The sequence below is a fragment of the Trachypithecus francoisi genome, unplaced genomic scaffold (genome assembly GCF_009764315.1).
Source record: "Trachypithecus francoisi isolate TF-2019V2 unplaced genomic scaffold, Tfra_2.0 Contig00586, whole genome shotgun sequence".
Lineage (NCBI taxonomy): Eukaryota > Metazoa > Chordata > Mammalia > Primates > Cercopithecidae > Trachypithecus > Trachypithecus francoisi.
In genome coordinates this window covers 1,715,878-1,729,803 of record NW_022680749.1, presented here as the reverse complement: position 1 = coordinate 1,729,803, position 13,926 = coordinate 1,715,878, and the positions used below count along the sequence as shown (strand labels likewise).

General features: G+C 34.8%; 1 protein-coding gene across 16 annotated transcripts in view; it reads right to left on the bottom strand.

Annotated features, from left to right (window-relative positions):
- PCDH15 (protocadherin related 15) overlaps positions 1 to 13,926 on the bottom strand; it is a 1,849,154-nt gene that overhangs the window by 285,382 nt on the left and 1,549,846 nt on the right. For 15 of the 16 annotated variants that reach the window (XM_033215155.1, XM_033215225.1, XM_033215195.1 and 12 more), the window contains one exon: positions 4,126 to 4,205. The exons of the other annotated variant lie outside the window; for it this stretch is intronic. In XM_033215155.1, the coding sequence (XP_033071046.1) occupies positions 4,126 to 4,205 (80 nt within the window). The remainder of the gene's footprint in view (positions 1 to 4,125; positions 4,206 to 13,926) is intronic. 16 annotated transcript variants of the gene reach the window in all.

The following is a 13,926-nucleotide window of genomic DNA, read 5'->3' as shown; positions in this document are numbered from 1 at the left end:
ATGGTATTATAATGATGCTTATTGGGATAATTTGCATTATAGCATAAAATAATGTGGTAAAGTATACAATAGACATTTAAATATTTTTCATTTTGCTTTAAGATATAAAATATAACCCAAACATTATTTGCACATATTGAAGTATCTGATGAGGTAGAACATTGCTTATTTTTTTAGTGTACCTTTCTTAGTCCATTTGTGTTGCTATAAAGGAATACTTACGGCTGGATAATTTATAAAGAAAATAAGTATATTTGTCTCACAGTTCTACAGGCTGTAGAAGAAGCATATTGCCAGCATCTGCTTCTGGTGAGGGGCTGAGAGTATTTCCACTCATGGCCAAAGGTGAAGGCCATGTGCAGAGATCATATGGTGAGAAAGGAAGCAAGAGAAGAGGGGTGATGTCAAGCTCTTTTTTTTTTAACAACCAGTTGTTGTGGGAACTAATAAAGCAAGAACTCATTCATTACCTTTGGTAACAAGCCATTCATAAGTGGTTTGCCTTCATGACCCAAACAAATCCCATTAGGCTCCATCTCCAACATGAGGGATCAAATTTCAAAATGAGGTTTGGAGTGTCAAATATTCAAACTATAGCAGTACCCGGATTGTTCAAATCCTTGAAAGTTATAGAGAAGTGGTGGTGCAAATTTTTGAACATGAATCTCAGAAGTTTCAAAGAAGGTGGCAGTTGAAATGTCAGTTACTGTTTTCCATTTCAAATGCATTGAAATGTATCTCTACTGGTTCAGGCTACTCTGTAAATATCAATGGGAATAACAGCAATGAGGTGGTGGAAACAAAGTGACCATAGGATAGAAGGCAATGGTCCCAGTGTACGGGACCCTGAATCAAAAATAATCATCAAAAGGGATCACACAACCATTACAAGGACATGTTTTGCTTTAGCTTTCCTGGAAGCAGTTTGCATCTTAAGGAGATACCTGTCCAGGTTGACCTAAGAGCTTTAACATTAAGAATCATGGTCAATTTAGACTAAAAGGATTTTGCATTGACATAATTTACACCTTAAAGAACTTCTGTAACTCAGCCATTATCTTTTTCATTCCAAATGCAGAGATGAGAGGAGCACTAGAGATACAGGAAAGCAGTGCATTTAGATAATTTATTTGGCAAAAGCAGTAGCTTATTAGATTTCACAATCAGCAATTGAAAAATCTCTTGGCATCAAGGGAAAAACAGGAATGGAAATTCTTAAGAGACCTGGGCTTCCTGCTTACCAGAGAAGGTGAAAACTTCTTTGTTGTCTTTTCCTTTTGCTGACAGCTTTATTAATATTTTAATTCATATATCATAAAATCCACCAATTGAAAGAGTACAATTCAATGTTTTTTAGCATAATCACAGAGTAGTTCAATCATCACCATAATCAATTTTAGAACATTTTCAACACTGTATCTATTAACAGTCACTCTCCATTCTCTCCCACTCCTCATTTTCAGGCAATCATTGATCAACTTTTTGTCTTATAGATGTGCCTATTATGAATATTTTATACAAATGAAATAATATAACATGTACTCTTTTTGTGACTGACATTTCACTTTGCATAATATCTTCAAAGTTCATGTCTGTTGTAGCATGTTTCAGTACCTCATTACCTTTCATTGATGAGTAATATTATATTATTACAGATAGGCAACATTTTGTTTATTCCTGCATCTGCAGATGGATATTTGACTTGTTTCCACTTTTGTACCATTATAAATACTTCTTTTATGAACTTTCTTTGTGCAAACTATTATGTAGATGTATGTCTTCATTTCTCTTGTATATGAGCAGAATGCTTACTTATGCAGTAACTCTGTTTGCCATTTGGAGAAAAGGTCAGTTCTCCAAAGGGTACTGATATGGTTTCAGTCTGTGTCCTTGCCCAAATCTCCTGTCGAATTGTCACCAGTGTAGGAGATAGGACCTGCTGGAAGGTGATTGGCTCATGGGGGCAGTTTGTCATGAATGGTTTAGCACCACTCCCGTTGGTGCTGCTCTTTTGATAGAGGTTAGGAGATCTGCTTGTTTAAAAGTGTGTGGCACTTCCCCTCCCTCTCTCTTCCTCCTGCTCAGGCCATGTGAAGCGCTGACTCCCCGATTTGCCTTCCATCATGACTATAAGTTTCCTGAGGCTTCCCCAGAAGCAGAACTGGTGCCAGCATCATGTTTCCTGTACAGCCTGCAGAACTGTGAGGCAATTCAATCTCTTTTCATTACAAAATACTCAATCTCAAGCATTTCTTTATAGCAGTGCAAAAAGGAACTCATACATGCACATTTTACATGGCCACATAAATTTATGCCGATTTCAACGTCTCCACACTCTTAGTCGTACTTGTTTTTGCCTTTCTTTTTTCACTATAGACACAAAGTACGTATGAAGCCAAATCTCTTTATAGTTTTAAATTGCATTTCTCTAATGACCAATGATCAGTGATCATGATCATATTTCCATGTGCTTGTTGGCTATTCACATATCCTTTTTTAAAGGAATGTCTATTCAAATATTTTGCCCATTTTTAATTAGATTGTTTCTCTTTATTAAGTTGTAACAGTTCTTCATGTATTCTCGAGACATGTTTCACACCATATACATAATTTTAAAATATTTTCTCTCATTGTAGGTTGTTTTTCACTTTAGGATGGTGCTCCTTGAAATACATTTTTAAAATTGATGAGACCCAATTTGTCAATGTTATCATTAATCCTTTGTGCATTTTGTGTCATATCTCAAAATGTACTGACTAATCCAAATAATGAAGATTTACTTCTGTATTTTCTTCTATGTGGAATGTAGTTTTATCTTATATATTGCAGTTTATGATCCACTTTGAGTTCATTTTTGTGCATGATGTGAGATAAAAATTCAAATTCATTCTCTTGCACGTTGTCCCAGTTTCATTTGTTGAAACAAAGTTTTTTCCTGATTGGATTATCTTGGCCCCTTTTTGAAAATCAATTGACCATAAACACTAGAGTTATTTCTGGATTCTTAAGTCTGTCCCAGTGGCTTATATGTCTATGTTTATGCTAATATTGCACAGCCTTGATTAAAGCTTTTCTTTAACATTTTTATTTTGTTTAATGATGATTGTAAATTGTAGCTAATTTTTGATTTCTATATGGCTATGGGATAAAAATGAAAACTGTTAAGCTTTTCTATTTATCAAATAGAAGTTTACTTATCTGTGGAAAATATTGTCCTTGTCTATAGTTTCCCAGCATTACTAACTTACATTTGTATAATTCTATTCAACGTGAAATTTCAGGTACTTCCAAGAAGACTAATTGACCAACACATGGTTCTCTTGTTTTGGAATTATGTCCCACATGTTCCTGAGTCTGACGTGGCGACGTATTCATTTGTCAAAGTTTTAACTTTATAATTCTTGGCCAAGTTTACATTTCTAATCTTTCAGAAAGTAAAACTATTCATAAGTACACAGGAAATATCAGAGGAGAGCCAAGCTCTTTAGAAACCAGCCACATGTGACAGCAGAACAACTACCTTGCTATTGTAAATGTGAAGCAAATGGTCTCTCTGAAGCCCTAAATGCCTCCTTTTAATGTCTGCTCCCAGTTTTCTCAATAGTTATCATTAGCAATATCTCAGATGTATTCAGAGAGATAAGTAGAATGACACTGATCTAGACCTCAAAGAAGTTTGGCATGAACATGTATTTTATTTCATTTTGCTTTTTTTCTTAAATATACCTATGTTAATCTGAAATTGAAGGATGTGTTTGTAACACATCTTGCCTACAAGACTCCCTTTGAATACACGGTTTAGTGCTAAGTAACCCTTTGCAGTAATGTCCTTGTCATTATTAGTAACCGACAACTTTAAAAGGATCTAATTAATCCCAGTTATGCCTTCCAATGAAATGTTTCCACCTCAGTAGATTTTACCTAGTAAAAATGTTAAAAATAAACAGTCTCCTGGGTAAGACTTCTGGGCTCAGAGTTATCCTCCGAGCTACCATTAACATTCATAGAAAACAAAAAGGGAAGTACAACTACACACAGTTGAAAGCCTCTGATTGTAAGTCTGTTCTCCTGCTAACAGTACGTTGCTGTATATTTTTTTAAAGTAGGAAATCATTTTTTACTTACGTTTCTGAAAGATTAAAAACTCTCTGAGGATCTCCATTCTCAATGGCGTATGTTATTGGGTCTCCCTCTCGATCAGTTGCCTTCAGAGAGAAAACATAATCCAATTATCAAGTAATTGATATGGCACCCATTCATTACGGAGTAATACAAAAGTTTGAAACTAATAGCATAGAATGTCCATGACACTGTTAAGGAATAAAGATTAAAGCATGGCCTAATGGCAAAGTGTAAAATTAAACATTTAATATCTGATCCATTTCTGAATACATAATCCTGTCTGGTGTGGAAATAATCATTTTCCCAAGGTTTACCTATTTTATTAATTAATACATTTATTTTATATATCTGTTTATAGTTTAAATAAAATCTGCTGGCCTGGCGCAGTGGCTCAGCCTCTAATCCTAGCACTTTGGGAGGCCAAGGTGGGTGGATTACCTGAGGTCAGGAGTTCAAGACTAGCCTGACCAACATGGTGAAATCCCATCTCTACTAAAAATACAAAAAGTTACCCAGGTACAGTGGTGCACACCTGTAATCCCAGCTACTCGGGAGGCTGAGGCAGGAGAATTGCTTGAACCCAGGAGGCAGACATTGCAATGAGCTGAGATCATGCCACTGCACTCCAGCCTGGGCAACAGAGCAAGACTTTGTCTCAAAGAAAAAAAAAAAGTATTAAACTCTATATACATTTTTACAGTGTCGAAAAAGTGTTTAACATATACTCTTTTCTTTTTCTGTTCAGAATATATCAAGATAATAATTCAAATCAGTCTAACTTTCTGGTTAAATATCTTGAATTTATAGCCACAAAACATGACTTAAAACTGGACTCTAATTGTCCTATGTGATTATTTCTGTGTACCCATTTCTAAAACGAGGCCTGTATAACAATACAAGTGTTAATAGATGTTGAGAGGTTTAATTGAAATAATGTTTATCAAGGCACATAGACTAATATCTGGTACATTGTAAGCTTTCAATAAATATTAACCTTTTTGTTGGTTTTTCTTCCCTTCAAAACCCAAATCGGAGAAGAAAACATATAGTTTGACTTTTAGTTCCAAGTTTCTCTCGCCCATAATAAAGACACTCTTGTTTTATGGCACTGAGTTTTACCTTCAAAAACATTAAGTCAGTTCTTTTTCCAGTGAGTCATTTGATCCTCTTATAAAAGACATAGATAAAGAAAGAAATTTGGATACTATCAGAGAGTTGAAAGAAGGATCTGCCTAAGCATGATGCTACAGAGGGGCGAAATATCTGATAAAGGTCCAGATGTCTTTTATTTTTAGGTGACTAGCCTGGCAGAAACACCAGCCTCTCCACAGACAGGAACTGCCCTGGAGTTAGCAGGACCTGAGAGCGGAATAAGTATGTGAGTTTCTTTCAGTGACTAGATAATAACTGTCCCAGCCATAAGAGGCTGAGTGTGAAATTCCCTGTTCAGACAGGTAAGAACGTATTGTTCTTAGTGGTAGATCAGTTGGCTTTGACCTGGATTACACAGTACTGCTCATTGTATGTCCTTATCAGCTACCCCATTGGATTAATGGCCAGAAGCCTCTATTGGACCACATAAACTACAGAATCAAGGGACAACTGAAAATAACATTTCAGTCAGTAAGACACTACTGTATATTGGGCCAGGTCCTGTAAGAAAAGCTTTGCAAGATTATTTAATCTGTATCTCATAAAAGTGATATGCTTCCTTCACACGGCTCCTATGACATCATATTGTCCTGCTTTCAATCCTCATATTATCAACTGTAGTTCCTCATTTTGTTTGCGGATTTCTCCTCATTTATAAGACTTATTTTGTATTGGATTGTTCCAAAGGTTGCTCCTTAAACTTCACTTATTTACTCATCTCATTCAATAGTGTAACTATAAATACTGTCTATCTTCTAAAGATGGTCATATCTCTAGGCTAGCCCTTTCGTCTGGATTTCAGATGTGTATCCAATTGCCTATATGGATTCACATTAGATGAATAATAATAAGCCTCTCCGATTTAAAAGGTTAAAAACCCCAAATCTAGATCACCTCTCCATCTTGACATACCTCAAAAAATAAAAGAAATTCAAACAATAACCTATTGTTTTCCCTGCTTCATCATCTCAGTAAATACCTGCACCTCCATTCTCCTACTTTCTCAGGGCTCATAGCCACACTTTGAGCGCTCACTCTTACTCTCCAATGCACCCCGTCAGCAGATCCCACCAGATTTATCTAAAATATCTGCTGTATCTGGCTCTGTCCGAATTTCTTCTCTACCACCATCTTCCTCGTGGATTATGGCAGTAACCATTTTACTAAAATGTTGCTTCTTCCCTTGTATCCTCACAATAGTCAATTTTTAATTAAGCAGACAAAAATACTTGTTTTTCCAGGCCAATCTTTTATTTCTTTGGGATAAAGTCTATTGCTTTCTCCCCCAGCTCCCCACCCGCCCCGTGCCACACACACCAAAATAAAATGGAATAAAAATAGTAAATGAAGAAGAAAATAATAAATTAGCTAGAGTAAAATATGTTTGAAACATTCCATGTTAGCCAAAATCCAAAATGTTAGATTTCATTGAGTTAGTCATAATGGAAGCCTAAGAGTAGAAAATAAGAAGCAAAGAAATTTTTAAGAATGCACTCAATAAAATGGATAGTGGATGCTTGGTATTTTTCCTTGTATTCTGTTATTTGCTAGATAGGAACCACAAATAATGATACTCAGCTAACGTTTTGAAGAAACAGAGAATTATATCTGGAGACTATATCTTAACCCTAAAAAGCTTACACTGAACTTTTTCTGTTGTTTTTCTCTTGGTCAATAAATTTTACTTGTTATGTTGTAATAGATATGATCAAGTTCTTTTTGTTTGTTTATTGCTATGTGGTTGCTGTTTTAATTTTTTTCTCGAGAAACATTTTAAAATCTTGTGTTTCATAAAAGCCAGAAGAAATGCATTCTGAAACAAGACAGCTTCACGTAAACAATTTTAAGTCCAGATTAATATTGAATCTTGTATTATATCAGATCTACTCTAATATTTAATATCCTTTATGTATGATGAGAGCACTGTGAGTATTGTGTTTTTTATTTATATTTCATCATTTTTATGTTACTTCCTTTCTATCCCGAGGTAGTTCGAAATATTTCTTCAGTTTTATTTTGACCACTCAAATACCTCAGTCTTTTAAGGATTGTGAATGTCAGTAATTTGCCTACTTCATTCTTATGTAAGGTTGTGCCCATTTTGGAAACTTTGAAGACCTAGGATTTAAAAGGAAATTCTTATTTGATTTATTTCCTCATATTTATCTTTTCACACAATCCTTTATTGGTGTTCCAGGGTCTGGGGTGGTATAATAATTAGGAAGTATTTACAGTTTTTCAGCCAAGAAAGCAAAAGGAAATGGTTTAATCTTCAGCAAAGTTCTGCAATCTATCCATTACATGAGTTAGCACTTGTATAGACAATGTCATCTTTATTTGTCAATGTCCAAAGGTGAGAAATAATCCATAAAAGGAAAAAAGGAAATATCAACAGAAGCATTTACTCTTCAAGTATTAGGATTTGATTATGTGTGTATATGTGCCCTAAATATATTTCTGTGAGCAATATTTAAAGGTTTTCTATATATAAATCTAACCAGCCATCTCAAAATAACTGCTTATAATATGTCAGAAACTATATTAACATTTTGCATGTCTTGTCTCATTGAAACCTAATAGTAACTTTACTGGTAAATAGAAAATGCATATGACTTCAATTATATCACTATTTCTGCCATCATTCCAACCAGATTTCTCTGTACTTTACTTAATTGAAAGATGCATCTTTTTTATCTAGAGAGAGTAATAACTGTATCATCTTGAAAATGGGAGCATAGTGTTATTCAGTATTTTCCATAATATACGAGATAGAAATTGCTTCTTCTTAGTGAACAAAACATTTTATGTGTTTATTTTGATAAATCAAGTCATATCCAAATCCCTTCTTCAAAGCCTGAGAAAAGTAAGATAGCAGTTATCTTTCTGGGGCTTATTTTGAGTTTAACAGGGGAGATTCTGGAGCCAGCTACCTGGTACCTCAGCTGTACCATCTCTTCTCAGATAATGCACTCAAGTACAAAATGAGAATAATAATATTATTATTTACAGTAATCACTCATGAATTCATATTTATCGAGCATCTACACTGTGTTAAGCACTGAGGCTGCAGCGGTAAACCACACAGACAAAAATCCTGCCCTTATACAACTTACATGGTAGTGGAGGAAAATGAATTTAAAAATTAATTAGAATATTTTGTTTTCAGATCTTTATACGTGTTGCTGAACTACAAAATATTTCACGAAGGACATATATGGAGAACAGGGTGAGGATTTACACTTACAGAGAAGTGATCATGACAGACTTACTGAAAATGTGAAATTTTGGCCAATGCTTGTAAAAGGTGAAAGAGTAAGTCACATGGGGTAGAACATTCCAGCAAGAGGTCAGAGCAAGTGATAAAGTTCATGAGGTGGAAACAGGCCTAGTGAGTTTCAAGAACAGCAAGGAGGTTGTCAGGTCTGGAGCCAAGCATGTGGAAGAGGAGCTCCTCAGTTTACTTTGGCCACTTTAATACCTCTGGTTAAATGAATAAATGATGTGTATTTTGGATGGCTGGCAAGTAATGCACTTTAGCCACTGGTTTGCTAATATATGGTTAATAACATGGTTAAGATTAAACCAAGTCTTTCCTTTAATTTTAATTTAATTTTAATTTTGCCTGAAGAACAAATGATTCCTTTAAAAAATCAAAGAAATTACTCTTTCCAGTCCACTCAACCAGATTACTTGTAGCATCTGACTTAAGAGTTCCTGATTTTTCAGAAGCACCAATAGGGAAGCAAAAGTATTTATCCAAGGAAGCAATGTTCTTAGACACTGGCAAATGGAAAATTTGAAAAAGAAAACAAATTTTCTCTAAACTAATATTCTGTTCATGTTAAAGATGAACACAGCCATCAAATACCATCTGGTAGAGTGCACTTTATGTGCACAGAATGATTCTACACATTTCACAGGACATTAAGACAAAGTAACTGCCCTTAGGGATTCTAAAATAGATAAAAATCAATGGATTTGGATGATTTTCTCACTTAGGCAAACAAGTTCTGATTTATGTTTTTAAACTACTTGAGAGCAACAAATAAAGCTTTCAATTCAGTATAGCAGTGTTTCAAAAAATATATACATTCATTCCTGTTATTTCATTTTTTGGCCTTTAACAAAATGTTAGAATATTTATGAATATATTTTCAAAAAAATTAATGAATGTATTTTATTCATGTCAAGTACTGTTATTTTGTCATTCATAATGATAATATAAAATGTCCTTTTGAAGTAAGTGTAAGTAAAAGGTCAGTTTATTAAATATTCCAAACAACATCAAATGAATATGATACAGAATATACATATAACATATATGAAACATGGAAATGTAGCTAAGTCTACAATGACAAAAATATACATATGCTCGAAAATAAAAGGATGTTGGGAAACTGCACACAGGAGAGCCATAAAACTGCTCTTTTTCTTATAATGTTGGTATGGATTAATGATCTTTTGCCCAGGGGACGAAGTAAAATGCCTTATGCTAGGAAGGCATAGCAGAATCACTGCTGGTAGTGTTGAAAATAAATGGCATGTAAAAGTGAGCATAAATTTCTTTGTCATATCCAGAGAAGTTTCTGTAAATTAAGAAGTCCTTAATAGGAAAAATATCTAGATTTCCATTAGATTTAGGGAGACTCTATGAAGGCTTACTCTCAAAAAATTTTTGTTGTACAAAATGGGTAACCTTGGAACACAAAGAGATTTAATCAATGCTAAAATAAGCCTGGAACTCTAATTTTGTCGAGTGCTCAATGAACAATCAACAAAATAAACTTAGAACTAATGTAAATATTCAAAATGGCCCATCCAAATAAAGGTTACCATTATTTAAAAGCACTTTGAATATCCCATCTCATTTAATCCTCAAAACAATCTTATCTGGAGAGCACTGCAATCCCTGTTTTATAGATAATAAAATCTTAAGCTTAAAAATTAAATAATTTGCCAAAGTTTACAAACTATAGAATTATAATTCATATTCTATGTCTTCTGAAACTCATTCTCTATCACTAGCAAAGTCCCCTATGTCCTAAACTTATCTCAACGTTCCCTTCACCTGCTTGCTTGAACCAACACCAAGCTCTTCTTAAGAACCTAATTTTCCAATATCCCTTTTGATTGGTGAGCCTCATGGTAGCCTTCTTGTTTCTCAGTGACACTGCCAGATTATTCTTCTGGAAATGCATCAGCTTTAATTCTGATACCATAAGCATTATACTGTATTAACTGCTACTCTTCATTGTTAAAGTCATATTCTACACTATTTATCATCCTTCCTGTTTTTTGCTCATTGTCAGTCTCTCTCATTGTCTGTCATTGCTGTCATTGTCAACCTAATCCAATATCAAGGTTTCAAATAATATGTTAAATGCTCATGACTTCAAAATTGTATTTCAGTTCTGCAGCTTAGAAATTCAAGATCATGGCACTAGCAGATCCCATGCACCTTTCGTGGTCTGCAGAGAGCTGTCTTCTCATTCTATACTTAGATGGTAGAAACAGAGAGCTCTGGTTTCTTCATTCCCCATAAGGGCACTAGTGGCCATTCGTGAGGACTCCACTCTCATAGCCTAAGTGTCTCTAACTACCAAATGTCCTACTTATGAATGCCATGACGCTGAGGATTTTGGCTTCAATATGTGAATTTTGGGGGAACACAAACATTCAATCCATAGCAGATGTCAAAAAGTCTTTTCAAATACAGTATGGCCAATATTGAATTACTCTTCCTCTAACAGTGTTTTAATTTTGGCTAATGACAAATCAATGTTTCCAGTTGCTCAAGCTATATCTTAATACCTATTCTTAACTTCTACCTCCCATTCCATATCCAATTCATTAACAAATCATGTAGTCTTTAACCACCAAAATATAATCAGATTGAAATCACGTCTCATCATTTCTGGAAAGATCACTCCAGGCCTAGAATGGACTGATAGAGCATATCAACAAATCTCTATAATTTTCCCAGGCTTCCTCCGCAGACCATTTTCCATGCAGCATCCAGAATTATCCTTTGTTAAATCTGGTTGATTACATCACTGCTATACTCAAATTCTTTTAACTGTACCTAATTTCATGCAGAGTAATTATATCTATCCCTCTCCTATTACTGAATGATCTCATTTCTACTACTGTCTCTTTCTTTTACTTTACTCTGTAAAGAGGAGTATTTTCTTGTTCCTCAAACACACCAGACAGGTCTAAACTTTGAGGTCTTACCTTGAACCTGAAATACTTTTCCTCAGCTACAACCACGGTTCATCCTCTTACCTTATTCAACTCTTTGTTGTAAGGTCACTTTCTCTGTGAAATAATCACTGTCAAATTGTATTTTCCCATGCACTTCCTCTCTAGCTTTCCTTCTTTCATTTTCCCCATAACATCTTCTAAAGTTCTACATAACTCACACATATTTTGTAATTTTCTTCTCTATTAGAATGGAACTTTCATAAAAGCAGAAATTTTGTCTTCTTCGTTTACTGTTATATCCTAGCATTTTTAGTTGTGACACAATAAGAAGTTAATATTTACTTATAATTTGGCCCTTTCAAAGTCATAAGTCTTAATGATTATAATCATAATGAGAAAAATGAATGAGAGAATTTTGGAAAAATGAAAAAGGAAGGTATTAAGTGGACAGTGGTCTCTCCCTGCTCCTGTTTTCACTGGGAGGCAGGAAAATGCGCACCTCAGGAGGGGAGGGCATGGGATACCCTGGCTTCTCCCTGATTTATAAGACTGCAAGGATAAACTAAGTCCAGGAAACTCAGTCAGAGCTCTGTTCTGCATATGCATATTTTTCCTAGTATCATAAACGCCTTCCTTTGTACTTCCTGTGACTGGGAGCCGAACTTTAATGTACTGAAGGAAGTACAGCATTTCAATTGTATCTGGTACTTGAAGCAACTGAATTTACAGTAAAACAAAGCAACAAAAAAAGAAACCCCACATGCTTTTCATCTATTGTATATACTGTGTGTGTCTCTATTAATTGCTTCCAAACTTGACAGAGAAAAGAAGGTCGTGTGTGTGTGTGTGTGTGTGTGTGTTTGTGTCCTAATCTACATTTTCAGAATACTTGTCCTAAGTTAAACACATTCCAAAAGACTATTAGGGAACAGTTTGTTCTGGGCACACTGATATAAATATCTCAGTTATCTTTATATATAATTAGTAATATATTTGCTTATCACCTTGATGAATATTGTACATGAATATTCGTTGCTAAAATGAACGGCTCAAGATAAAGGAGGTTATATGAATAAACTGTATGAAACCAGGAAGCCTTTTGTCATCTGGAATGATGCTGAAAAGATGATTCCACAAGTATGAATTTAGCCCAATTATTCATAGTTTTTATTGCCCAACACTAACTATAACATTACTCTGAGAGCTGTCTCTAGAATAGTGTTTGGTTTGCCTAAAGTGAACTGAAATAAAAATGTCAGGCCTCTGAAAGCACAAATCTTACTTGCTAATAAATATACCTGTGCATAGTAGTATTTGGCCTGAGACAAACTTTTCCAACCTTTCTATGAATGTTGTGACAGAGAATCCTAGTCCTCTTTTACTACTACTTATTGGTGGCTATTAATATTTAGAATCTAATTATTGTGGAAAGAATTGGCTTTGGTCAGTTTACAGCCCTTAACATTTAATAACAAACCAAACAGAAAAAAATCAGAATTAACATTTCTATCATTATAAAAATTTCTTCAAGATATAGCTCTTGTCCAGATTTATATAAATAGAAGTTTATTTGTTCTTTGTTTTAGAACTATGAAAAACTGGACATCTACAAAGCAATTTATTTAAACTCTTAGAATTTAGTTCAAGGTTTTCTCAAAGCTTTCCTCAGAGCCTACTCACTTTTCTAACTAGTTAGATTTCTCAGCCTTCACTATATAAAAAACAGATATATAAAATAATAAAGTTATCCAGACACAGGCAGACAGTGAATGAAATCTGTATACAGTGAATTGCTTGACAGCTGTGAGAGAAGTAGACAGAAAGTGCACCATAGAAACAATAGACACAGGCCGGGTGCGGTGGCTCCCACCTGTAATCCCAGAACTTTGGGAGGCCGAGGCAGGTGGATCACGAGGTCAGGAGATCGAGACCCTCCTGACTAACACGGTGAAACCCCATCTCTACTAAAAATACAAAAAATTAGCTGGGAGTAGTGGTGGGAGCCTGTAGTCCCAGCTACTCGGGAGGCTGAGGCAGGAGAATGGCATGAACCCGGGAGGCGGAGCTTGCAGTGAGCTGAGATGGCGCCAATGCACTCCAGCCTGGGTGACAGAGCGAGACTCTGTCTCAAAAAAAAAAAAAAAAAAAGAAAAACAACCAAACAAAAAAATAGACACAACAAGCACAGTCATCAGAGATCAATTGTCCATCAAGCCCCACACATCACAGCACTACTTATAGATAAAATATGTAATCCAATTTAGGAACTATTAATCACACAATATTCTGAATTAAATAGACAAAAACAAAGCATTTATTTGGTGCCCATTATAAACAATATATGTACTGCTAGAAATGAGAAATAATCTAAAACTATTCCCTATAGCCCCTACCTTGAGAAAATATTAATCTTTGTGAAATAAACATTGAGAAACAGTGTTCACTATA